The sequence below is a fragment of the Bufo bufo genome, chromosome 4, assembly GCF_905171765.1.
Source record: "Bufo bufo chromosome 4, aBufBuf1.1, whole genome shotgun sequence".
In the NCBI taxonomy this organism is placed as follows: domain Eukaryota; kingdom Metazoa; phylum Chordata; class Amphibia; order Anura; family Bufonidae; genus Bufo; species Bufo bufo.
In genome coordinates, this window is record NC_053392.1 from 88,190,219 (window position 1) to 88,216,867 (window position 26,649).

The 26,649-nt window shown below is 43.7% G+C and overlaps 1 protein-coding gene and 1 long non-coding RNA gene across 3 annotated transcripts in view; one reads left to right on the plus strand and one right to left on the minus strand.

Moving 5' to 3' along the window:
* KIDINS220 (kinase D interacting substrate 220) overlaps positions 1-21,035 on the plus strand; it is a 164,566-nt gene extending 143,531 nt beyond the window's left edge. For both annotated transcript variants that reach the window (XM_040427504.1, XM_040427505.1), the window contains 4 exons: positions 15,766-15,903; positions 16,160-16,258; positions 17,287-17,517; positions 18,461-21,035. In XM_040427504.1, the coding sequence (XP_040283438.1) occupies positions 15,766-15,903; positions 16,160-16,258; positions 17,287-17,517; positions 18,461-19,690 (1,698 nt within the window). In that variant the 3' untranslated portion in view covers positions 19,691-21,035. The remainder of the gene's footprint in view (positions 1-15,765; positions 15,904-16,159; positions 16,259-17,286; positions 17,518-18,460) is intronic.
* LOC120997425 lies at positions 4,837-12,003 on the minus strand. The gene is made up of 2 exons (XR_005778170.1): positions 8,472-12,003; positions 4,837-5,276 (listed from the first exon to the last, which is right to left on the minus strand). It is a non-coding gene; the product is annotated as an uncharacterized LOC120997425 (long non-coding RNA).
* Positions 21,036-26,649: the final 5,614 nt, after the last annotated feature.

The window sequence follows — 26,649 nt, forward strand, 5'->3', positions numbered from 1 at the left end:
ACTGCTATTGACTGGTTCTGACTCATGAAGTGATTGATGGAGATTGTGTCCACTAAAGGGATTCTGTCATGAGGTTCTGGGGCTATAGAGATACGGACATGCACGGCTAGATCGCCGCTAGCATGTCCGCAATATATGTGTCCTATAGGGCTGTGTGATTTAAATTTCTTTAAAAAAGGATTTTATAGATATGCAAATGAGTGTTGAATGTGTCCAAGGGGCTGCACTGACCTTACTTGTGCCCAGCCACGCCCGCCTGTAAAGCGGCCCAGCACCGCCTATGTCTCCTCCTTTCATCACTGATAGATTGCAATAATCTCACGATGCGCGAGCTCGCGCATGCGCAGTGCCGGTACAGTGTTCCTTCCCTGTGCTGGCATCAGCCTCAGGGAAAGAACTGCGCATGCGCGAGCATCGCAAGATTACGGCAATCGATCGCTGATGAAAGGAGGAGACATAGGCGGTGCTGGGCTCCTTCACAGGCGGGCACGGCTGGGCACAAGTAAGGTTAGTGCAGCCCCTTGGACACATTCAACACTCATTTGCATATCTATAAAATCCTTTTTTAAAGAAATTAAAACCACACAGCCCTATAGGACAGATATATTGCGGACATGCTAGCGGCGATCTAGCCGTGCATGTCCGTATCTCTATAGCCCCAGAACCTCATGACAGAATCCCTTTAAGCCGATAAATGTTGTTAGAAATTACTGTATCTGCACTGAACATGAGATGCTGAAGGGCTAAGATTGAAAATAAGACATGAAGTATGGCATCACCTTCCTTAAATGGGTGGTATTTGCACGTCACCTCCGTCACAAAATCCTTTTTAAAGGGATGGGTTCAGCTTTTAAACATTTTGTGACTGCTGACATTTCCTGACATAGTGACATTGGTGGGAGACCGTGCAGTGACTGAGAGATGTAAGAAAATAAAGGTGTACACCGCTTGGAGGAATGCCCCGACCCCATCCTTCTAGACAACCCCCCCGTGACATGTCAGAAGTCATGTTTAAAGCTGAACATTCCCTTAAAGGCACTTTCCTGTGTTGAAGAAAGTGAGGCTCCATTAAAGGGGTTGTCCGGCCTAGGAGGCGACCAACCCATTCCTCGGAACCTATGCCCATTCCCAGCCACTTCAGGTCCTCACTATACCAGAAGCGGCTTGGTCCTGTGACTGCTGCGGGGATGTGAACTGACTGGCAATGTCGGGACTGCGGACATGTATTTTTTTTTATTAGGCTCAGGTTTCAAGGATTGGGTTGGTTGGCCCCTAACCTGGACAACTCCTTTAATATATACAAAACCTACAAAGAACGGAGCTCACCACGTACTGTTACCAAAATATATAAATACTTTATTGAATTCATAACATAATATAAATCAGCGACATTGTCATTAAAACCAGGTGGACAGAAAGAAACACCACCCTGATGGGGCATAGCCTGCACATGGATATTATCATATAACTGTATATTTGTCAATGTATACTAAATGAATAAATTAATAGATAAAACAACGGTAGATCTCATGTAAATGTATAGCACATGTTTTTGGGAAACAGCAGGCCTGCTAAGTTGTTAACAGTGATTCTTTAGGAGACACAGAAATAAACACCGTGATTCCGACCCATATAACCTAATATGCATAATAAAACGAGTGGAGACCTACCAGGAAAGATGCCGTATGTCCACAACCAGGATGGCGCTACCCCAACGCGAGTTTCGGCGTGCCTTTGTCAGGGGGTGCTATACATTTACATGAGATCTACCGTTGTTATCTATTAATTTATTAATTTAGTATACATTGACAAATATACAGTTATATGATAATATCCATGTGCAGGCTATGCCCCATCAGGGTGGTGTATTTTTCTGTCCACCTGGTTTTAATGACAATGTCGCTGATTTATATTATGTTATGAATTCAATAAAGTATTTATATATTTTGGTAATAGTACGTGGTGAGCTCCGTTCTTTGTAGGTTTTGTGTATTTAATGGAAGCTGGTACTCAAGATTTTTGATAGGTTGACCGTCGTATTGTTGCCACAATATGCATTGCATGTTCTGACTTCAGCCTGGGCAAGAGGGCCCCTTTTGGTTTTTTGTTTCTTTGTATTTACTCTTTTTAATATTTAATTGCAATATATTTATGGCTTCATGCTCTAGAAACTTGTGTTTGCCTACATGCTTAAATTTCCACACCAGTCGTACATCAATTTCTTTTATGCAGCAGGTCCATAGGGGATGATGTCTATGGAGCCATTTCACAGATTGGTCCTGGCATCTCTCTTCTGCCTAGATTGGTTGTTGTTGGAAGGTGCTGGTTCTACTTGCAGAGATCCAGCTAGTGTAGGGAGTCTTGCAGGTAATGGTTCCTGGGAAAAATATTCAAATTATTTCTCCTCTATTGCCACCTATGGGTAGCTACCCTGTAAATTAGTGGGAGGGGAATTAACACCCTCCCAACCCCCACACCCACTGGATTAATATGCACTTTTTTTTAAATGCTGATAAATCTGGTGTGCACCTAATTAACGTAGCTGACCACACTCACTTTTTCACCAACTTTTCAAAAGTTAGGAGAGTGGTATAAAATTACGAAAATGGTGTGTGACAAAATTAGTGACTTTTTAACACCAGAATTCTGGGGCAATGGTAAATTCCCTCCAGTGCCCAAGATCCATTATAGAGCCTTGAAACAGGACAAGGGATATCTAGTGTCTCAGGTATGGCTGATGTGATGAATACCGTACCTCGACTGACGTAGAGCCAACGAGATATGGTATGGTCACGGGTTACCAAGGCGTGACGTTACGCCCTCCTGGAGGAGCAGGTAAGGTCAGTCTTGGTACAGTTTTCACAGACTCCTCCTGTCCACACAGGCAGAGAGGCAACAAGCTGAGAGAGCCTTTTCACTGCCCCAGTGAAATAGCGCGTTCTCAGTCCGGGAAGACTTCCACCAGCTTCTCGTTTGATATAAGCCCGGTCCGCTAACGGGATTATATAGGGTAAGAAACCAACCTGCGGTAGCGTATTACTAGGCCAAAACACGGACGTTGGGATTCGTGATCGAGATACAACAACAGCACAAGATAAAATTATATATTTAATCGCCTTAAGGGCTCACTAGACAGTACACTATACACACAAAGAATATATACAGTGGTCTGAGGTTACAAATACAGGGGATAGGGTACAAACAGGATTAAACAGAGCAAAAGTCAGTTTACCATAAGGATGAGTCCTTTTGGGTTGTGATGAGTCCTTTTGGGTTGTGATGAGTCCTTTGCTGTAGTCACATGGAGGGCAGTGATGTCAGCAGGTTGGAGGTCCCTCTAAACACATGGCACGATGTGACCCTCCTTCAGAGAAAAGACACGCCCGCTTGCTTGCACAAGCGTTTTAACCTGTAGCTGGCCTCTGGGAGGGGTCCACTCCCCCCTCTGCTGGGCTGGCAGCACATGAGCCACAAAACCGATTAGGGCTTATGGCTCAAGACCTGAATGTTGCAGGGAGGTGGTTCTGGGACCAATGGATCCGCCTGGGTTCCGGCTACTAGTAGAGTCAAAGCATGGTACCATTATTTGGTTTCTGGGAGGAGATATGTATATCTCCCCTCCCTGGCATCCCACCACCAAGCTATGACCACGGGCTTGTTCATCGTGGCCACAGGGACACAAATATGTATCCGGTTTGTGCCTGTGATGGCTGGGCGATTCATATTTCCTTATGAACCGCCGGCTGTAATATGTCTGATAAATTTTGATTGAACTGGGGAATTGCCTAGACCCCTGCAGAGAGGTTTTTCCTGTGCCATTAGCTGGGTTCCTGGCTGGCTGAATGGAGGTGAGAAATTGTAAACAAAGGTGGCCTGCAAGAAGTTCTCTGCCAGTTGGCTGGGCTTTGAAGCAGGGCCCTTCTGTGGAGTTCACTACCTCTGCTATCTGACAGCTGATGGCTGGTGTGGGAACATGGCTGACATAAAATAATAATCCATATTCCTCACAGCTGATATCCCTAGTTTCAAGGCCCTTTAACCCCTTTGCGACCTCCGCTGTACATATACAGTGGAAGTCTGCGCTTTAAAGATGGCGCCTGCTCGCATGTGCAGCAGGTGTCATTGCAGCCGGGTTTCTGCGGCAGAAAAATACATGACCAATATAAAAAATAAATACCATGGGGATCGCTGTGTGCGAAAACACCCGTACAAGTCCCCTTTTTTTTGTCACTTTACCTCCCCCCAAATTTTTTATAAAAAGTGATCAGAAAGTCATACACACTTCAATATGGTATCACTGAAAAGTACAGATCGCCCGGCAAAAAAAATTTGCCCTCACACAGCTCCGTACACATAACTACAAAAAAGTATGGTGATGGAAAAAACTTTTTTTCAATATTTTTTTTTCTTCTTTTCTTTCAGTATTAAAATGCAAGAAGAGCTATACGAGTGTGGTATCGTTATTAGGGATGAGCGAATCGACTTTGGATGAAACATCTGAAGTAGATTTGCAGGCACCACTTGGAACCGAACCAGAGTTCGGGAAATGTTTTTTTACAGTACAAATTAATTTATGAAGTTATGGTGCGACGTCTCACGAGACTTCGCGAAGCAATAACTTCGGCTCATCTGAGCCAATACATTTTAATACTGTACAGAGCTCCTGCAGTACTGGAACAAAGTTTTATGTGAATCGACTTTGGATGTTTCATCCGAAGTCTCTTCGCTCATCCCTAGTAGTTACTTATAGGTGGCAATAGTTTTCTTCCATCTGGAAGAGAGCTAATTTACATAAGTTGACATATACCAACACAAGTGAGCTTGTTGATGTGGGTCTTTTTTCTGTGAAGCTCTAAACTTTATAATCGGGTACCAGAAATCCAATTCCTGGCACATTTAGATGTGACTTTCAGAATACGGCTTTTCATGTTACATGTTGGGTTTAGCCGGTAAAATCCCCATTCATTTCTGTCGACTGCATTCTTGTGTTCTCCATCTTAGTCTGTCCCAGATTATTACAGAGATGATGAACCAGACGTGTGAAGAAGAGGGGAAGGCGTCTTCTTAAGATGTTCCCTTGGATCTTTTATCTTCTCGCTCCTTCCCACGCCGCTATAGTAAATGAAAACAGACAGAGCGGATTCCCTCCATCTGGCAGGGCTGGGTGCGCATGGGCTGCATCACTCTGACGAATGTTCTTTTCGCTGCCACAGTTTTCAGAAATTGCTTTTCAGATTTGTATAGGATTCTTCTTCTTTCTTTTCTCACCTTTTCGTCTGTTAAAAAAAAAAAAAAGTAAGAAAAGAAAAATAACTGTTAGAACAGAGATGGTGAATTGTCGGCTTTGGCTTGTTCTCTTTTGTACTTCATAAAGTGAAGAGGGCCTGTTAAATAAAACATTGCTTGCGGGAAGAGATATCCATCTGCATATTTAAAATGGATGGCACTCAACATAAAATAGTTATACAGCAAATTGTTCACCCTGTGCTAATTTGCAACGGACAAATCTCTGCTTGCATACTAATATACGGAGCTTGCTGAATCAGCAGCTTAACCCTATATACCAGCTTATTTATTACTGAATGAATGATGGCAGGCTTTGTGCCTCTCTGGCTGCAATCTCATGCATGTTCCTCTACCATCTCCTTGATGCAGGTCTGTATTGCTGGGCTTAAAGTAAATTGTGCCCAAGTCCATAATTCCTCAGGTCAATAGCTACAAAGAGGGACCATTGCCACTGACTCAAAATCATGGAATCTATGACACTTAACTTATCATAAATCACCAATTTAATATTTTGGCTCATTATGACAAGCCTTATGGGAGTGATTCCAAATTCCCTGAAATCAGCAAGCAATCCCAAAGGGACCCTGACCCCTTTTTGGAAGGGCTTGGTTTATGGACCCCACTCGGTAGTGATCTGGGGAAGACCAATTGAGGTTGATTTCCCCTTTTACAGAATAACATTTTCATGTAGTGGGTTTTGAAGCTTCTGGTAAGGATCTTGCTTAAATTGCCTCTCTTATGTAAGCTACAGTATTTCTCTGTATTTGTCTCATATTTCTGCTGGTTTTCCGCAGAATGGTGTTGGACAACTCTAAAGGGGAAATTGTAACACTGTTATTGTCTCACTATGATTATCCGGTAGGGTCACATGTGGAACTTTATATTATAAGCCATGTCATGTGTCCTACAGCAGAGCGAAAATGTTGCTTTCATATAGATTATTTGTTTTTGGAACTTTCATTTCCATTTGTGTCCAGTTGAATTAGAGGGGGTTGACTGCCTTTGACCACCAAGAATAATCTGGATGTTTTTTTACTAGTATATCATTTTGACATCTGGAAAACCTCTACAGGTACACTGTGGGGTAACATTATCATGACCACATCCTACTTTCAAGGGTGGTAGCACGTTGCTCATGAAGGAAGTCACGTATGGTGAGCTGGTATGATGGGTATATATGGTATGCGATAGGCTGTCTGCACACATGTCCCTCATTGCTGTCTTAGGTAAAAGGTGTGATTATTGGCTTTCAGGCCAAGGGTGTCAGTATTTCTGAAACTGCGCAGTTTGTGAACTGTTCTCATGCTGCTGTGGAGAAAGTGTATGGTGAGTGGACAAATGGCACCACTCTGAATAAGCGGCGTGGAAACTGTGGACCACCACATGCCATTGATGTGAGAGGTGAACGTCTGCAGGAAGGTGTGCAAGGGAGGACCGACACGCTACAGTGGAGCAACTCACTGCCAAAATGAGCCAGTAGGCTACTGGACGTTTGTCTAAAACAACAGTTTGAGCGAACCCTACTGTGTATGGGGTTTTGAAGCAGATGGATGGTCTCTGCACCTCTGCCAATTAAGTTGCATCCGCAGAAAAGGCTTACATTTTCACTGCAGTATCCGAATTGGATCTCTCCTGACTGGCAAAGAGTAGCCTTCTCCAATGAGTCATGTCTTCTGCTTCTTGAACAGATGGAGGTTGCCATCTCAGACGAGAAACAGCAGAGAAGAAACAGCCTGCAACCAAGAGCACAAGCTGGTGGTGGCAGTGTTATGGTATGGGGAATGTTTTCGTGACATTCTCTGGGCCCCACTCATCCATGTGGAAGGCACGCTTAACCGATTTGAGTATAAATGCATATTTTCAGATTATGTACACCCATACATGCTGATTGTCTTTCCTAGGGTGGATGGGATCTCCTGGCAAGACAATGCAACATGTCACATGGCTATAAATGTCATTGGTGACATTGGTTGGAAGAGCATAACCAAGACTTCTAAGTGCCACACCGGCCACCTTATTCCCCAGACTTGATCGTCGTGTTCGCTCTATGGATGCCCCACACTCCCTCCAGCAGCTGTGGGATGTACTGCACTCAGCATGGCTCCAGATACCTGTGACAACTTACAAGCATTTTAATGAGTCACTCGCAGCCCGTCTAGCTGCTGTCCGTGCTGCACACGGTGGTTACTCTGGATATTAGGTGGTGGTCATAATGATGTGATTTGACTGTCTATATCGTTCATTATGTAAAAGTAACAAGTGCTATCTTCTGGGGACCCTTGACCATGTTCAGAGGAGCCCCAAAGAAGCCTGGTTTGAAACACTATTGTACATCATACCTTTTACATCTCAAACAATTATTAAGCTGATTATCTGTCACTGTGCCCATGCTGACCCTTTCCCACCACCGGAACAATTTGCAATGGGCACGTGAGTAACAGAACTGGGCCATGGTGTAATAACGGAAGTTGGTCTGGTTGATGAATGCTGCTTTCTTGTACATCATGTGGATGGCCAGGTGTGCGTACATCACTTATATGGGGAAGGAATGTTAACAGAGGCAGAATGATGCTCTGAACAACATTCTGCTGGAAAATCTTGGATTCTTGGTACAGTACACCTTCATCTGAGAAGTATTCCCTAATGACAGTGGCTACTTTGAGTAAGATAATGTGTCCTGCCACAATGCAAAAAATGTTCAGGAATGTTAGAGGTCGATGACAAAGAGTTCAAGATGATGACTTGGCTTCCAAAATTTCCCAGCTCTCAATTGGATTATAAATCTGTAGGATGTGCTGGAAAAACAAGTCGTGGAGGCGCCATCTCAAAACTTACCGGAGTTAAAGGATCTTGCTGTCAGATATCACAAGACACATTAAGAGTTCTTGTGAAGGCAATGCCGCAATGGGTCACAGCTTTTGGGTTGCACGAGGGGGACTTGCACAATATTAGGATTTAATATATGGTTCCTTAGTCAAATACATTTTAAGTTAAGTTAAATTTAGCCCAAAATATTAAAGCCAGTTTAACACAATAGTAACAAGGTGCCACAAGTACGTAACCTCAGTATCTAGACACAAGTTATTTTAAGTGGAAATTTTTTAAAATCTCTTAAATGTTCCATTAAGAAAACAGGTACATTTAGAAATCTTAGGTTAGCATAAACACATCACCTGTGTACTTACTAAACAATTTGGAAGGAAGACATCACATCACTAAACAAAACACCAAGTGATTCTGGTAAATCGGTTCCATGTTGCCGTTGAGGAAGTGTCCAGGATCACTGTGCATGGAGATGTGCTCCCTGTCTACATAAAGTCTATCTGGCATCACACTAAACAGGTCAAGCAGATCCATGTAGGACTGTCGGAGATGTGTTTGGCTATCGATGGCTGTGTAATATTTTCTCATTGCATGTCTTGCATTCTCTTGTCTCTCCTCCAATATAAACTAATCTGGAGGAAGTATCCCCAATTATGAAAAGCAAACATTTTCTTAGTAATTTCCTGTTTTACAAAAGTTTATTCTCCTCACTAGAAAATTGTTCATGTAAATGATGTTACTGTGACTATGGACAACATAAAATTCTGCCGAGCACTGTGAGGTCGTTTTGGTTCCTGTAAAGGCCCTTGGTGGTCATCTAAAGCAGTGGTCATCTAAAGCAGTGGTCACCAGCCTTTTTTGTACCAGGGACTGGTTTCACATAAAATAATTTTCCCATTTATGCCACCATTCAGTGACTTACAGGTAATGTCCCCCCCATTCAGTGACTTTCAGGTGAGGTCTCCTCCACTGGAGTCGTTCTTTCCTTTTTTTTCTCAGTCCTGCGCGTATCACTCTGATGACATCTCTTGACCATAACTTCTTTCTGTATAATTGAGTACATCTATTTAGTATTAATGGATCCTTTTATGCACCTACTTAGTAATTATCCCCATTTAGGCACCAGTAGATATAATTCCCCCCCCCAGTAGTGCCCTCTTCACATAAAATACCCCCCAGAAGTGCCCTCTTCACATAAAATGCCCCCCAGTAGTGGCCTCGTTACATAAAGTGCCCCCCAGTTGTGGCCTCTTTAAACATAGTGTCCCCCAGTAGTGGTCTCTTTAAATATGGCTCTCTTCCCCAGTAGTGCCTCTTTAGATATAGTGCCTCAAAGTAAATAATGCACCAACCTCTCCTCCTTGGTGCCCCCAGTAGTGGTCTCTTTACATATAGATCACCTTCTTTACTTATAGTGCCCCCCAGTATATAATGCCTCAACCCCTCCTCCCTAGTGCCCCCAGTAGTGTTCACAACTCAGAAAAAAAAAAGACTGGCGGTCTGCGATACAGGTCTTTTCTAGCCTGCTGCCCCGGCTCCCTGCATTATGGTACAGGAGGTCGCAAATGTTATAGCAACCTCCTGCATTGGGTCTCTGGTGGCGTGATGACATTGTCACGCCACCTGTACTAAACGGCGGGGTGCAGGAGATAATAGTGCCTGTCACCGCCGTTCAACTCCCCATGGACTAGTACTAGCTGATCCATGGCCTGGTACTGGTCTGCGGCCTGGTGGTTGGGGATCGCTGATCTAAAGTAAAATTCCTTTAATATAAACCATCAATTAGTGACTTGATGGGTTATCAAATACTTGATTAGCAGTAGGTCATAGAAACTCCCTTCCAAGGGTAGAGAACCTTCAGGAAGATGATCCATAAAAAAAAATTGTTGAATTAAACCCCCATCTTTGTGCCCTATTAGGGAATATGGACATTGTAGAGTGGGGTCCCCCTCTCTCTATGAGCTAGGACAGAGATCTGCTCTGTATCAACATCTGCCATTCTGGTGGACTCAAGCTGCCCTTGTATTCAGGATGGGCTCTCATCTGAATGGCCATCATATGATGATAATGCTTTATTTGTCCTGTAGATTGTGCTTTGCTGGCTGTGACTTTCCCTCAGCAAAATCAGCTATTTGTTGGTGGCACCTGGAGCAGGACCTGGAGCAATCGGCTCATCACGCAGGGAAGAGCATTATGAAAGGGGTTGCCTCATCAGGGACAACCCCGTTAATACGAAATATCTTAAAACGTTGTTCTCTAATAACAATAGTTTCCTGGTCTGTGCAGGATTATGAGACTTTTGGGGTTTTCTGTTTCCGGATAAAGAGTGTACTGTAATTTTAAGATCAGTCACCGCCTCTTTATTATCTCTACTTGGTGGTATATCACAACTATCTGGGTTTTCGCTACCTACTAAGACTCCTGTGGTAAGGAATCTGTTTGTGGACTATCAAGTTTGACTTGAGTACAGTGGGACTAGTATACATCCATGTGCGTACATCTGTTGCTTGCCACTGCATGCACTATTCTATTCTGTATTATGACCCTTCCTTCATTTATTTATTTATTTTAAAAAAATGGGTACACACAGAGACCATATGGACGCCACATACATCTGTTTTTGCTGACGTTAATTGGAACGGCTGTCTGTATCAGGTGCGAGAGTTGTGCTACCAATGTAACTTTCTGTTGCCAGCCAGATGTGGACCTCCCTTTAAAGGGGATCTGTCAGCTCCAAAACACGCCCCAAAGTAAAGTAAACAGTGTATAGTGTAAGTGCCGCCGAATCGGATTATATAATTTTTATCTTCATACTCACTGTCTACGCTGTGCTTCAAAAACCATCAGTAAAGTGCATTGCGAGGACTCCTGAGCTCACTCACATAATAAAGAGGACTCAAGCAGGAATCCACTCAATACATTTTTCTGCTGATTTGTCTAAGCACAGCATCGAAACACAAGTAAGCATGAAGATAAAAATTACATAACCGGACTCTGCATCACTTAGAATATATCTTGCTTACTCTAATTTGGGGAGTTGTTTTGGAGCTGACAGATTCTCTTTAAAAGAGATCCATTCTTTTTGCCAGTCATGCAGGAAATGAAGCCTGATTCTTGGCATCAGGACTGGATTATAGGTTATCTATGGTTCATAGAAGTAGTAGTTTCCAATCAATAAATGTCATGACCTACAGTATATAGCAAGTACTGATATCACAAGCAGTCTTATGTTCTATGATTTTGGGAACGGTCAAAGGTGATGGTTATTTGGTGCCTATAGACCTTTCACATTTAGCGCTTGAACTGGCTTTAGGTAACGTTTATGGGAAGGTTCCTGACAAAGTTCTGAGATTGATGGTTGTATACAAAGCCTTTAGTGTAAGACGCCTCATTTTTAAAGTAATTCTGTAATGATTGTTTTTTTGTTGAACTTGCTATGCACCAGGCAGCTTAATGTTACAAAAGGCGACATGACCAGGGTTTTGCAAAGCCGTGGCAGGGGTATTACAAAATTGTGATCAGGGTTCACTAGCTGGTTCTCTCACTTTATAACATGTGACATTCCTCCTCCTGTCAGTCTGCTTCACTCATAGCTGTACTTCTATGAGGAAGTGTGTATCGGGAATAAATTGGAATCTGTATGTTTTATAGCAGTAAAGATTGCATATGTGTATAGGTCAAGTAGTTCGTACAGGGCCGCACGTAGGTCTGTGAGTCATCAAATGCAGGACATTCATAGCATGTGTTTATATTTATAGTCGTGGACAAACTGGGACTAGTACTATTAGTGCCCTTCGTGTACAACACATATAGTTACATAGTTTATACGGTTGAAAAAAGTCCATCTAGTTCAACCAAAGGGATAGGTGGGGATGCGAATCCCAGAAGGAAGTGAGACTCAGATTTCTACACGTTTTCATCTAAACCCTTTTAAAACTGTCCACTGTTCCTGCTGTGACCCCGTCCTGAGGAAGTCTATTCCACAGATTCACAGTTCTTACAGTAAAGAAGCTTTGACGCTTCCGGAGACTAAACTTTTTCCTCTCCAATCGGAGGCAGTGCCCCCTTGTCTTTTGAGGGCATTTTACATGGAACAGTTTTTCACCGTATTTTTTTGTATGGCCCATTTATATATTCGTATAGGTTAATCATGTTCCCCCTCAAGACTAAATAAAATGTATTTTAATCTTTCTTCATAACTAAGACCCTCCATGCCCCTTATCATTTTAGTCGCTCTCCTCTGTACTTTTTCCAGCTGCAGAGCGTCCTTTCTATGTACTGGTGCCCAGAACTGAACTGCATATTCCAGATGAGGCCGCACATTTATCCACATTGAACCTCATTTGCCATTTGCCAATCACACAGTGTTCAAGTCAGCTTGTAGTTTATGGACATCTTCCATAGACTGTACAGTATTACATAGCTTAGTGTCATCTGCAAAAATAGAAATGGTGCTATTAATCCCGTCCCCCTCGATATCATTAATGAATTAAATAATAGAGGGTCCAGCACTGAACCTTGGGGTACACAACTTATAACCCGGGACCATTCTGAATAGGAATCATTGACCACAACTCTCTGGTCCTTCAGACAGTTTTCAATCCAATTACAAACTATACTTTCCAAGCAAATAGACCTTACTTTACTTATTAAGCGTCTATGAGGGACAGTATCAAAAACCTTTGCAAAATCCAGAAACACTACATCCACAGCCGCCCCTCTGTCCAGGCTACTACTCACCTCCTCATAAAAACAAATCGTTAGTCTGACAACTTCTGTCCTTGGTAAACCCATGTTGGTTATCACTTATAATATTATTTACAGTCACATACTCCTGTATATAGTCCCTTAAGATTCCTTCAAACATTTTTCCCACAACAGAAGTTAAACTAACTGGTCTATAACTTCCTGTGGAGGACATTGATCCTTTTTTGAATATAGGCACCACATTTGCCTTGCGCCTATCACTTGGCACTGTACCAGTACCTAGAAAGTCTTTAAAAATTATAAACAGGGGCACAGCAATGACTCAACAGAGCTCTTTAAGCACTCTTGGGTGTAATCCATCTGGACCCAGAGCCTTGTTCATATTCACGTTATTTAACTTCTCTTGGACCATATCTACAGTTAGCCAACTGAGTATATTACTGTATATACTAACAGCCCCAGCACCACAGATATCAGCTCCTTTCTCTTCTTTTGTATATACAGAGCTAGAAAAAAACATTTAGGAACTCTGCCTTTTCCTTATCTTCAGTGACTACCCCCCCCCCCCCCCCCCCCCCTTTACCATTATTTAGGGGACCTACCTGTCTGGACCTAGGTTTTTAGCATTTATATATTTAAAGATTTTTTGAGTTTTTGGGGATTTGTTTTGCTCTCTTTTGCCACCTGCTGGGCCTGAACGGCGGTGGGTGCGGCGGGCACCTTGCATCACTTGACATCCCCTTGGGCACCTTATTTCTTTGAGTGACAGGTTAGTAAAACCAGTTTTTTTGCAAAATAAGGCTACGGATCACATTTAGAAGCCCACATTAGGAATCCTGATGAGGCCCTGAACATTAGCATATGTTTAGCTGACAGGGGTGAAACCTGGTGACAGAATCCCTTTAAAGCTCTTCCATTTATCCTCTGTATTATCTGACAGTAGCTGCTCCCAGTCTATGCTCTGAAATGCTGCCCTCGACCCAGGGAAATTAGTTTAGGGGGAATATAATTATATTGTGGTCACTATTACCTAGTGTTTTTACTCTAACAGTAAAATTTCCAACAAGTTCTGCATCATTAGAGATTTCCAGATCCAACAGAGCATTGCCCCTAGTGGGAGCTTCTACAAACTGGCCCATAAAGTGGTCCTGCAGCAAGTTGAGGAATTTTCTCCTCTTTGTGATTGAGGCAGAACCATGACCCGAGTCAATGTCTGGGAAGTTAAAATCTCCCATTATGACCACTGTACCAGCCTGTGCAGCCCGCTCTATTTGGTTATACAGTTGTGTTTCTATCTCCTCTGTAAATCCATTTAATTTACAGAAGGCGTGCAGTAATCTCCAGATCTTAGCCAGAATTGTATAATTTACAAGGTGCTATAAAAGGGTTGTCCAGGCTATAGATATTGATCAGGATAGGTCATTAATATCCGGTCGAGGGGGGGGTTTGACTTCCAGCTCCCCTGCTGATTGAAGAGGCCGCATCACTCGTGCAACTGTTTCGTCGTCCTCAATATCTACCTGCACGCTGTCTACATTATGCAGTGTAATTACATCTGTTTCTCCCATTCAAGAGAACAGGAGAGGAAGCTGTAATTACCCGGCACGCTGTCTAGACTGTAGCAGCGGTAGACATTGAAGAGGACGAAGCGCTCACACGACTGATCAGACCCCCACTGATCTGATGACTGATCCTAAGGATATGTATTATGTAGAGCAGCACAACAGTACCTTTGCATGGAAATTTAGGAATGCATCAGCCAATCCAAGGCCCCAGATCCATAGGGGTCAACACGAAGATATTCAAAATGAAGGTGATGGCAGCATCTCCAATCCAACAAGGTTTATTCACAAGTGGTGCATGAGACAGTACAAAAGGTCCAAAAACAGCAACGTTTTGGCTACATAGTAGCCTTTTTCAAGCTACTTCTGAACTAGCTTGAAAAAGGCTACTATGTAGCCGAAACGTTGCTGTTTTTGGACCTTTTGTACTGTCTCATGCACCACTTGTGAATAAACCTTGTTGGATTGGAGATGCTGCCATCACCTTCATTTTGAATATGATCCTAAGGATAGGTCATCAGTACCTGTAGCTTGGACAACCCCTTTCATATGTTGAACTTGCACACGAGAGAACCCATGGTGTCTGTCTAAGCTGCCCATACACGCCTGCCTGCAGAAGCTATTCCTCCCCACTGCCACACACACAGGCATGCTCAAATTGTTTCTCCTTGGCAGAGGGGAATAAGACTTCTCTGGCAGTAGCGAATGGATTGGGCATGTTGGGTTTCCACTTTTTCAGCCAGTCTCTCCAAAATTTGCACTTGTAGACAGTACTGTAGACTTATAGTCCTGCAGAATAGGTGCCATGGGTCTGCTACCAAAAAGTGAAAACCCCCAAGTGATGGTTCTTCCTGGCATTTCCACACAAGAAGCAGAGCTAGATTCATGGTTTCAGACTGGGACCCTACTTGGACTCATGAATATAAGTTTTATATCCTATCCATACTAGTAGGATAATAATACTACTACTACTTTATTGGACTTGCTGTGTTGAGTTATTAACACCAACTAATGTCAGACCCATCCAGCATACTAGAAATCTTTGATGCTTTGGTTTATCTATTTCTATTAACCATGTGGAATATGGTATTTGGCGGATTTGGACGACATTTTAGCATAAGTACCAAGATAACAAGACCTGAACCTAACTTGGATCACCATAGAGGCCTATAGTAATATAACGAGGCTTCTGCTTTGCTTCAATAACACAGACATAACAAGACGGCTGCATTATGACCCTCTAAACCTTTCATTGGGCTGAGCTCTCAAGTATGAGGGAACAGTCCACAGTGTGCCATATTCTGTGTGTCCACAGAGCAGGCAGGTCTTTAGGGGTTATCACCAGAAAATAGTTGTCAATGACTTACACCATCTTGTCCTCACGCAGGTTGTGGGCAGCAGTGTTGTCGGACCGCACCCTTCTGCTCTGGGATCCATGAACGTAGATGCCGTGTGTGAAAAACTCAAACAGATTGAAGGCATTGACCAGAGCATGCTCGCTCAGTACATTGCAACCATCCGGAAGGTATGCAGATTATCGGGTATTGCACAAAAAATTGCAGTAAAAAATAAAATAAAAATCCAAAACTTCTGTCCAGACTCATCTCATCGGTGGCACCATGTGATGGGTCAAGACCCCCGCTGTAATATGCAGCAGTGTAAGTTCTTATTATGCAGCACCGCTTGCATTGAGGTTGGGGTATCCTGCTTGTCTCTTGTAAGCACATTAGCTGTGGTTCGTACACTTTGCTGATTTCTCAGTTGCTTGTTTCCTCACCCAGGCAAACATCAATGGACGTGTCCTGATCCAGTGCAGCATGGATGAGCTGAGGAAAGAGATGAACATGAACTTTGGTGACTGGCATCTTTTTAAGAGCGCGGTAAGGGAGCCGAGTTTGAAATGGGTATTCCGGTTATGACACGTTATCCCCTATCAACAGGACTATTAGATTGGTGGGGGTACTACCACTGGGACCCCCACCAATCACATGAACAGGGACCTTTGTACCCCCTGGGCACTCCCCAAGTGAACCAGGTGGCAGGTCGAGCATGTGCAGATATTGATTGAATTCAGTAAAGAGCATGTGTCTGAAATAATTTAATCAGCTTCAGTGCTCGCTATAAAGAGATTTAGTATTTAAAACATTACAGACAACGGCCATGAATTGTTTTCCTGGAGCCTTTTCTCAATATCTTCCCTTCAGAACACAGATTACAGTTGGAAACTAGTCTCTTCTGTTTCACCTTCTCTCTTTGTCAGGTTCTTGTTTTTGGAGCAAGGTGGGGAGGAGTGCAGTTCGCATTCTTAGGGTACTTTCACACTTGCGGCAGAGAGATCCTGCCGGATCAGGCAAAACGTATGCCAACTGATGGCATTAGTAAGACTGATCAGGATCCTGATCCGTCTTACAAATGCATTGAAATGCCGGATCCGTCTTTCCAGTGTCATCCGGCAAAACGGATCCGGCATTTATTTTTTCCACCTTTTTTTCAGTCTGCGCATGCGCAGACCGGAAGGGGCGGATCCGGCATTCCGGTATTCTGAATGCCTGATCCGGCACTAATACATTCCTTTGAGATAAAATGCCGGATCCGGCATTCAGGCAAGTCTTCAGTTTTTTTCGCCGGAGATAAAACCGTAGCATGCTACGGTTTTCTCTTTTGCCTGATCAGTCAAAATGACTGAACTGAAGAAGACATCCTGATGCATCCTGAACGGATTGCTCTCCATTCAGAATGCATGGGGATAAAACTGATCAGTTCATTTTACGGTATTGAGCCCCGAGGACGGAACTGTATGCCGGAAAAGAAAAACGCTAGTGTGAAAGTACCCTTAGAAAGATTTGGGCTGGAACAGGTCTGCTTTGTGTAAAATAATGATAGTAATGCTGTCCTCCTCCTGCAAAAGGTTCAAGAAATGAGAAGCTCTGAAGCTCTGCAGATTCATCCCGACGAAGCTCGAATGCAGGAGCCAGTCAGAAACATGGGTCACAGTGACATTGGCCGGCGTCCAGTGCCAAATCCAGACATGCCTCACGCCAACCTTGCTGGCCAGAGCTATGATTTTGGCTTCAGCTTTGAAGAACTTAACACAATTGGTTTTGAAGAGCCTCCACGGCCTAATTCCATGTCCTGGCAGGTACATATGTGGTTGACTTATGGAGGGTTTATGTGATATAAGTGATCAAGCGAAAGAAACAGCAGGATTTTCTACAGTAGCAAACCAAAGGATTTCCTTGTGTAGCCTTCACCTGCAAAATGGCAGCTGATATCTGAAGTTGTAGTTTGGCTAAATGAATCCCTTGATGATTTCTTCCATTTAAGGGCTCATGCACACAACAGTTGTTTTGCGGTCCGTTTTTCAAGGATCCGTTGTTCTGTATCTGAGGTTTTTTTCACCCTCTGATTTAAATCCTCTTCCATTCCGTTATTGCACAAAACATATCCGTTATTGCACAATATGGGCTGGGCACAGTATTTCTACAGTATGGATCCACAAAATACGGATGACATACGGATGTGTTCTGTGTGGGTTCCGTATTTTTTGCGGACCCATTGACTTGAATGGGGCCTCGGATCGTGGTTTGCGGACAATAATAGGACATGCACTACTTTTTTGCGGAACGGCCATGCGGACAAACTGAAACGGAATGCACACGGAGTAACTTCCGTATTTTCTACACCCCCATTGAAGTAAATGGTTCCGCATACGGTCTGCAAAAAAAACGGAAAGGAAGCGGAAAGAAAATACGTTTGTGTGCATGAGCCCTAAGGGTTATTCCGTACAGAAGGTGATGGTGTATTGTGTTAGAGGATTGGTGGGTTCAGAATATCAGGATTCTGAGTTTGAAGGGGGCGCAGTGCTGTCTTCTTAGTTGCAACAAGTCTCCATTTGAGTCAGTGGGGCCATATAATACTGAATAGAGAACATTACACGAGTTCTTTGGAAAATAAGGGACACCATCTTGATGTCATTGCTCCTTGCGATATATACATCTATGAGTGACTTTAATCCAGTCATTGATTACACAGTGGGAGAATGGTTCAGCATTAATGTTTGTGTTACACATTTTGTATTTCAGGGAAGAGCACCAAGTTTATCCAGTCTTAATTCTCAAGAATCCAGCAATGATATCTCAAAGCTGACTGACAAAGTGCAGGCCGAATATAGAGATGCCTACAGAGAGTACATTGCTCAGATGGCTCAAATCGAAGGGGTAATGGGTCCCTCAACTGTAAGTGGCAGATCTTCTCCCATGAGCTCCAGTGCATACTACATGGGGCAGAGTACATCTGTCAGCTCCTTGCACTCTACCTTGGAGCAAGAGAAAGCGAAAGACGTGGAGCCAAAGCAAGAAGACGGAAGGAAGCCTTTCTTGTTAAAGAGAAATGACGTAGTTGATTATACATCCTCAACCACATCCACCACAGATGCTTCTCCCTTGGACCCAATCACTGAAGAAGATGAGAAGTCTGATCAGTCTGGTTCCAAACTCCTTCCAAGCAAGAAGAATGCTGAGAGATCAAGCCTCTTCCAAACTGCAGATATAAAGCTTAAGGGAAGTGGAATGCGCTATCAGAAGCTCCCAAGTGATGAAGATGAGTCAGGGCCAGAGGAATCTGATAACACTCCTCTTCTTAAAGATGGCAAAGACAAAAAGCCAGATTCATCTGCAGACAGGAGAGGAACAGATCATGCAGCAGAGCCCGTAAGAACATTCATCAAGACCAAGGAATATCTGTCTGATGCTATACTTGACAAGAAAGATTCTTCTGACTCAGGGGTCAGGTCCAATGAAAGTTCACCTAATCATTCCCTTAACAATGAAGGCTCGGATGACTCCCAACTGGAAAAAGCCAACCTAATAGAACTTGAGGATGATCGCTTGCGAAGTAGGCGGGGAATACCCAATAGTCTGAGCGGCCTTCAAGACCCCTCCATAGCACGCATGTCAATCTGCTCTGAAGACAAGAAAAGCCCATCGGAGAGCAGCCTTATAGCCAGCAGTCCAGAGGAGAACTGGCCAACTTGCCAGAAGGGCTTCAATCTCAACCGCACTCCCAGTACAGTGACCCTCAACAATAACACCGGGAACCAAAACTTCGATGAAACAGAAGTTGCAAAAGAAGAGTCTCCAATAATTGTGGTCCCAGGGTCCAGCCCAGTACACAATGAAAACTTGAAGCGCATGACCCACAAGAGAGGTCAACGTACTGGGTACAGCCGGCTGGCCAAAGATGCGTCAGAGCTGCACACAGTGACCTCCTCTGACTCTGCCAGCTTTGCAGAAGAGCGAGAGAGTATCCTTTAAACTCAGTCTCCCATCTATTCCGCCTGTTCATGTACTCATTCCATCCTTTTCAGCATCCTTTTCATCATTCGCCCCTAAAAGCCTCCAACAGATTGTGGTCCTTAACATTGCTTCCTTAAAATGACCTGGAAAATATTTAAGTGCAAAAACCAGCAAGTAACTTAGTAAAGAGCACAGAATCCCATCATCAACGACCGTAGTCCCAACACTGCAGTTTTTTTCTCTTGTGAGACAAGAAGATCTGTTTTTCACTTAAAAGGGACACTGTCTTCTTTTTATTTGCTATGTATGTTTGTCTTGGGCATGGGGGGAGATCTAAATCCACCCACCACATCGGGAGAATTCATTCAGCATGTTAGTGATTTGCCTTCACGCAATCCATTTGTTTATCATATTCTGATGGTTGGTGGATTAGGGGGAATTGGTCACTCATCTCTAACCAGGACTAATAAGAGAGGACTTGTCAACATTCATGTCGGTGGAACTGGACAATGACTTTGGGATCTAAAGGTCTCTTAGTTATTAGCATTACTGGAGACTTGAGGGAACCACATAAAAGCAGAGCGCTGACGTATAGGGCATCATATCTATGTGTCATTATCCCACCAGGAGAACCTCAGGCTTGTGTCCCTCCCCCCATTCATTATTGACATGGTCTGAGAAAGATGTGTTGTATACCGGAGAACAACAGTCCATCTAATCAATGTTAGATGCCTATATAGAAACAACCGAGGCCGTTCTGCAAAGAAAAGTTTTTATTTTATTGATAGTGTCCCTTTAAGGCAGTAAGATTTTTTGTGCACTATATATTCTATTTTATTGTTCCATCGCATGCTCAACTCAGATTGACTATTGTATACACTGTCTGTATGGCCATGTCTACAGTCTGCAGAATTTAGTTGCTCCATTTATTGTAATTGAATCCAGTGCCTTGTAAAGGTCTTCACACAACCACGTACCTGACATGGGGCAAATGGCCATACTGGGTAGAGAGGAAATTGGGTGACTGCGCTTTTTGGCATCATGCACACTACCATATTATGGCTTTCTATAGTTGTATGGAGCAGTTATTAGGCACCCATAGATGTCTGCATGGCCCAACTGTACCTTCATAGGCCTCTGATTTACAGATTTCTTTGTATGTATGAATCCAACACAAAAACTACCCACAATGTAGTATGATGAATTAAAACAGTGAATGGGTGTCCTCATGACTGTAGCAGTGTGGCTCGCACATCCCTAAGGCAATAGTCTCCGACCTGTAGCTCTCCAGCTGTAGCGGGACTACAACTCTCAGCATGCTGGGAGATGGCTGAAGGGCCACAGGTTGAAGATCACTAACCTAGTGGACATGAATACTGTTCCTTTCCCCCCCCATCAACACAATGTGGAAACCAAGTTTTGAAATAAAGTATTGGAAATATTAATAGTAATGCCTCAGCCTTTTGCACAGTGTATCAGGGTGTGAAGAATTTTACAAGGCCTCCTCAATGCTCCACCATTCTCTCTATAAATGTGTTGTAGTTACTCTTTGGTCTTAGTCTTTCCCTTGTTCCTAAATATTTTCCAGGGTCAATTGTGTGGGTTTTTCCTGCTGCTCATCATGTTTAATGTGTAACCGTATAGAATAGAGTCCCAATGCGTAACAATAGTGACCTGTATACGCCAGTACAAAGTTGTGATGTCCTCATACCATATGGTTTCTTATAGGACTGCATGTTGTAGGCGTGTTCATGTCCTGACCACAGTTGGTGTCCCTTTGTCCAGTGGTCCGTTCCCCTAATCAATGGTCTCGGTATCTATCAGAATTTATATACGGTAATCTAAATGTGCTTTACTATGGATGTGATTCACAGAAAGTAGATGTCTATAGACAATTAGTGACAGACTAAACCAAGTCAGTTGTCTTAAGGTGCCCATAGACCACCTTCTCAGATGCCACCTTGTCTGACCGATCAGGAAATCGCTGTCCTGTACGACTTTCATTTCTTAAAGTTTGGAATGGATCATAGTACAAATGAGAAAGGAAATGTTATCTTTAGGGTATGCCACAAACCTGTCCGGGAACACCCACTTCTGGGTAGGTAGCCAAATTTGCCGTAATTGTCTCTGAAAATTAGGGACAATTTAGGCAAATTCAGGACTGTTGGCTACTATAGTAAAAGCAACCCTTTACCATGATTCCTTGGATGCATGTATCGCAACTTGTCTCTTGTGTAGTTGTGATGTTTCGTATCGCTTTCTATTGGTCATTGTGTGCCATGGTGTTATCTTGATGTACAATGCTCCTATGATGCAATATCTTACAGAATTTGTAGAACACCCCGCAGTCAACAATGCGTGGTCACCCAGACTAGCGGATATTATTTATGAAGTCTACTGTTGAAGGAAGGGTTGTCCAGGGCTAGAGAAACATGGCTGCTTTCTTCCAAAACCAGCGCCACCCTTGTATATGGGTTGTGTCTGGTATTGCAGCTTGGCTCCATTGAAGAGAATTGAGCTAAGCTTCAATACCCCACACACAGCCCGTCTTCAGGCGTGATGCAGTTTGCAAAAATAAGCAGCCATGTTTTTCTAATATAGGACAACCCCTTTGACTTTTAATTGGTGACATAGATGTCTGTGGAGCTTGCATGACAGTATTGTAATTTCTCTATCACAGTGATGTAAATGGTTTGATGTTGTGAAAATTGGAAATAAACCCTCCGACTTACACTGATGTCTTCTGTCTTTACTGGATACTCTGGTGGTGCCTTCCTTTAGACCTTTTACCGCATAGACTGAATGTAGGTCCCCGGGGTATTACCGTGGTAATTTAGCTGTGCCCAGCTGTCTAGTGCAGCACCCTCCATCACCCCCAGATGTCCCCTCTACCTGAAGATTGTCACTGCCTGACTCCTTATCCACACCTTATCCACTTGCTCGCGCTGCAGCAGTCTCTTCTCTGTTCACAGAACGGGACCTGCCGAAGGTGCGCGATGATGTCACTGCGCGCTCCTACGTAGTTACGTCACCATGCAGATCGCAGGTCCTTCGGCAGGTCCTGCTCAATGAAGAGAGAAGAGACTGCCGCTCCGCGAGCAAGAGGATGAGGTGAGGTTTTTTTTAACCCCTAAATGGCCTGTGTACCCGTTTTTAACGGCCGTTAGACGGGTGCACTCCTGTCAATTGGCCGTTAAAAACGGTCCCATTGATTTCAATGGGGTCCGTCCGTCCGTCCGGCGGTGAAAATGGCCAAAGATAGGACATGTCCTATTTTTGGACGGACGCTATTCACAGGTCGTTAAAAGAACGGCCATGTTAATAGCCCCATAGACTTTCACTGGTGCTAAAAATTGCCGTTACTTAGCCGGCCGTCACACGGCGATTTTTCACTGTCGTGTGCATGTAGCCTAAGGATCTGTTTTCAGATTGTCTTGCAATCTCTGGATTTAAAAGGGTTTTCTGAGACTTTTCTACTGATAGATCCATCAGTTTCTGATCGGTGGGTGTCCGACAACCAGGACCCCCGCTGATCATCTGTTTGACAAGGCACTGAAGCTCGCAGTAGTGACGCAGCCTTCTCTCGGCTCACTGTATAGCGGCTGTGCTTGGTATTGCAGCTCAGCCTCATTCACTGAAATGGAGCTGCACCCAGGCCACGTGACCGATGAACATGACGTCACTTGGCCTAGGGAAAGATGCTAGAAGACTGCAGCACTACTGAAAGCATCGGTGCCTTCTCAAACAGGTGATCGTCGGGGGTCCCAGGTGTCAGACCCCCATAGATCAGATACTGATGACCTATCCAGAGAATAGGTCATCAGTTAAAATATCTCGGGAAAGCCCCTTTAAGGATGGATTAATAAAGATCGCATTGAATTTTAATCGGATGCCGGATTTCTCCTCTTGGTAATTCATGGACTGCATGTTGCCCTAACACTTCTGTGTGTGCCTCAGCTGGACAACTACTACTTTTCTATCGTGCTTTGATAGGAGAGATGAATCCTAAATTGTTCGCCAGTGTTAAGAATGGTGAAGGAAACAATTACATTGAGTGGCAGCTGATTGGCTACTCGCACGTATGCAAACTGTTGTAATTCCTACATCGTTCACCTGATTTGGATGTAAATACCCTCAAATTAAAGCTGACAGTCTGCAGTTAAAGCACATCTTGTTCGTTTCATTTCAAATCCATTGTGGTGGTGTATAGAGCCAAAAATGTTAGAATTGTGTCGATGTCCCAATATTTCTGGACCTGACTGTATATCAGTTGCTAGCAGAAGATGATTAGAGAGTAGTACCGAGACACTGGGACAGATGCAAGAATACGGTCTAAAAGTAAGACAGACTTAAACTGAACCACATTTATCACAGGGGCTGATTCTGGATAAGTCTGGCGCATCTTTAGGCTTCATTCTGATGACTTTATTTTGCATCCGTGTCCTTTCCACATTTTTGGCGGATTAAAAAACAGAGGTGTCTGCTGTCCGCATCTGTATGTACCGAAAATTGTAGAACTTGCCCTTTTCTGGTCCGCATTGCAGATAAGAATAGTTGTGGATTACCCATGGAAGGTATCTGATTTTACAGGTCTGTGGACAGAAATACGGCCATGCACATGACTATATAGTCTGCTTAGTTTAAGTTCACATCCCTTTCCACTTCGCCATGACTACTTGTTGGATGTGTCACAAAAAGTATAGAAAAGTGTGTAAAACAGTTAATAAACATGGTGCAAAGCATAAATGCCAATTTTTCTAGGGGCAATTTGCACAAGAATTTGGGGGCATTTTGTACAGTAAGCCTCCTCCTGTGTGTTATAGGAGCACTGCTGTGGCAGAAACCTCTCTAGGTGATACCGCTATATGGCTTCTGTTATTCTGTGAGGGGGGCACACTGGTACTGGTGGCCGCTGCCACTTAGCCTTGAGTACTGTACTGTAGGGTAGAATACCTGAAAGAGGACATCACTGTACAGGTAACTGGTGGCCGCAGTTTGGGGATAATCTGCTGATGCATGACTGGCGTTGCTAGGTCAGGGCACATGGAACACGATATTGAGAATACTACAAAGATGGATTTTAAAGGTGAGGCCAGGATAAGGGGTTGGGTTATAATAAGAGTTGCCTAATTGAGGCACCAGAATGGAAGCTAGGCATTGTATAACTGGTCGATGTCCACATTTTCTGGTAACAAGGGTAAAGTTATCACTCATTCGCAACCATTCTTATATTTACAGGAGGAATAACAGAGGGACGGCACAATGCAGACTTTTTAAAAAGACATTCCAGAATTGTAATTTTATGGGCTCTTTTTATAGGAATTGTCCCATGATTAATATTACATCTTACGCTAGGTTCTGGCAGGCTGTTCCGCCATAAATGCTGGCTGGCGGTTGGACAGCAATGCAGTGAAGTCCAGCAGGTTTCCGAACGGAGATGAGAACGTACCTTTTATAGATCACTCAAAACATAATTTATTAATTTTTTTGGTATTTTTATAATTTGGCGTTTTTTAAAATGGAATCCTTTGGATAAATGCTCTGACAGCAATGTACGACTGGAGCTCCACAAAGCCTTTCAGTAGCCTGTGTCCTGACCTCAATGCGCTTCTGTGGGGGACAGAATTCTTGTGATTGTCGCAAGGCGTCCATGACTTTCTCTTGAGAAACATGGAGGTTGTGCTGCTAAGGCCTTATGCATACGACCGTATGTATTTTGTGGTCCGCAAACCGTGGATGTTCAACATACAGATACCGTCTGTCTGCATCCAACAATTTTCGCGGGCTTCGATGCCTATTCTTGTCCGCAAAACAGGCAAGAGTAGGACATGCGGACGTGGACAGTACACGGTGTGCTGTCTGCATTTTCTTCAGCCCCATTAAAATGAATGGGGCCGCATTCGATCTGCAAAAAATGTACGGTTGTGTGCATGAGGCCTTGGGCTGCCATTTTACTCCAACTCCCCCCAAAGGCCCTAAGGCTACTTTCACACTCGCGTTTGGTGCGGATCCATCATGGATCTACACAAACGCATCTGTTCAGATAATACAACCGCCTGCATCCGTTCAGAACGGATCCGTTTGTATTATCTTTAACATAGCCAAGACGGATCCGTCTTGACCACCATTGAAAGTCAATGGGGGACGGATCCGTTTTCTATTGTGTCATAGAAAACGGATCCATCCCCATTAACTTACATTGTGTCAGGACGGATCCGTTTGGTTCAGTTTCGTCAGACGGACACCAAAACGCAGCTAAACGATGCATTCTGAGCGGATCCTGATCCATTCAGAATGCATTAGGGCAAAACTGATCCGTTTTGGACCGCTTGTGAGAGCCCTGAACGGATCTCACAAACGGAAAGCCAAAACGCCAGTGTGAAAGTAGCCTTAGCTAAAAGGAACTGTGTGGTTATTCCTACAGTCGGCCTGGTGCTATGGTGTCCTGTCATCACTATACGTTTTTTGAGCAGCTCACAGTTGAATTTTGGACGGCACCTCCTAATCCCCCCACCCGTTACTACCGTCCGCACCGCACAGAGGACAACTCTCCAGAATAAAGCCACACTTCTCCTTGTCACCGATAACCCTCCGCAAGTCATGTAATGTTTTTCCTGCAATCTAAGCTTCCAAATTGTGTATCGAATGATGATGGGGCTTCTCTGTGAAAATAATTAAGTTCATTCCTCATGTCACGCTGTGGGATTCGCCGCCGCCGTGCACTGTGATCACATTTTAGTTTATTTATTAGCAGCCCCGGGTCATTTTCCATTACACTGCTTCCTTTTCTCGCTTATTATTGTTTGATGTCTGATGTATTGCTTACATTAGCCCACATCACAATGTCTCCACCGTCTTTCTATTCAGTGTAGCACTTGTCTAGGTCACTGGAGTAATTAAATGGCTGACCTTCATCCCATGTCTCTGCATTACATGCTTTGATGGACAGGAAAGGCAGAGCGGCATGCATTGAAGCG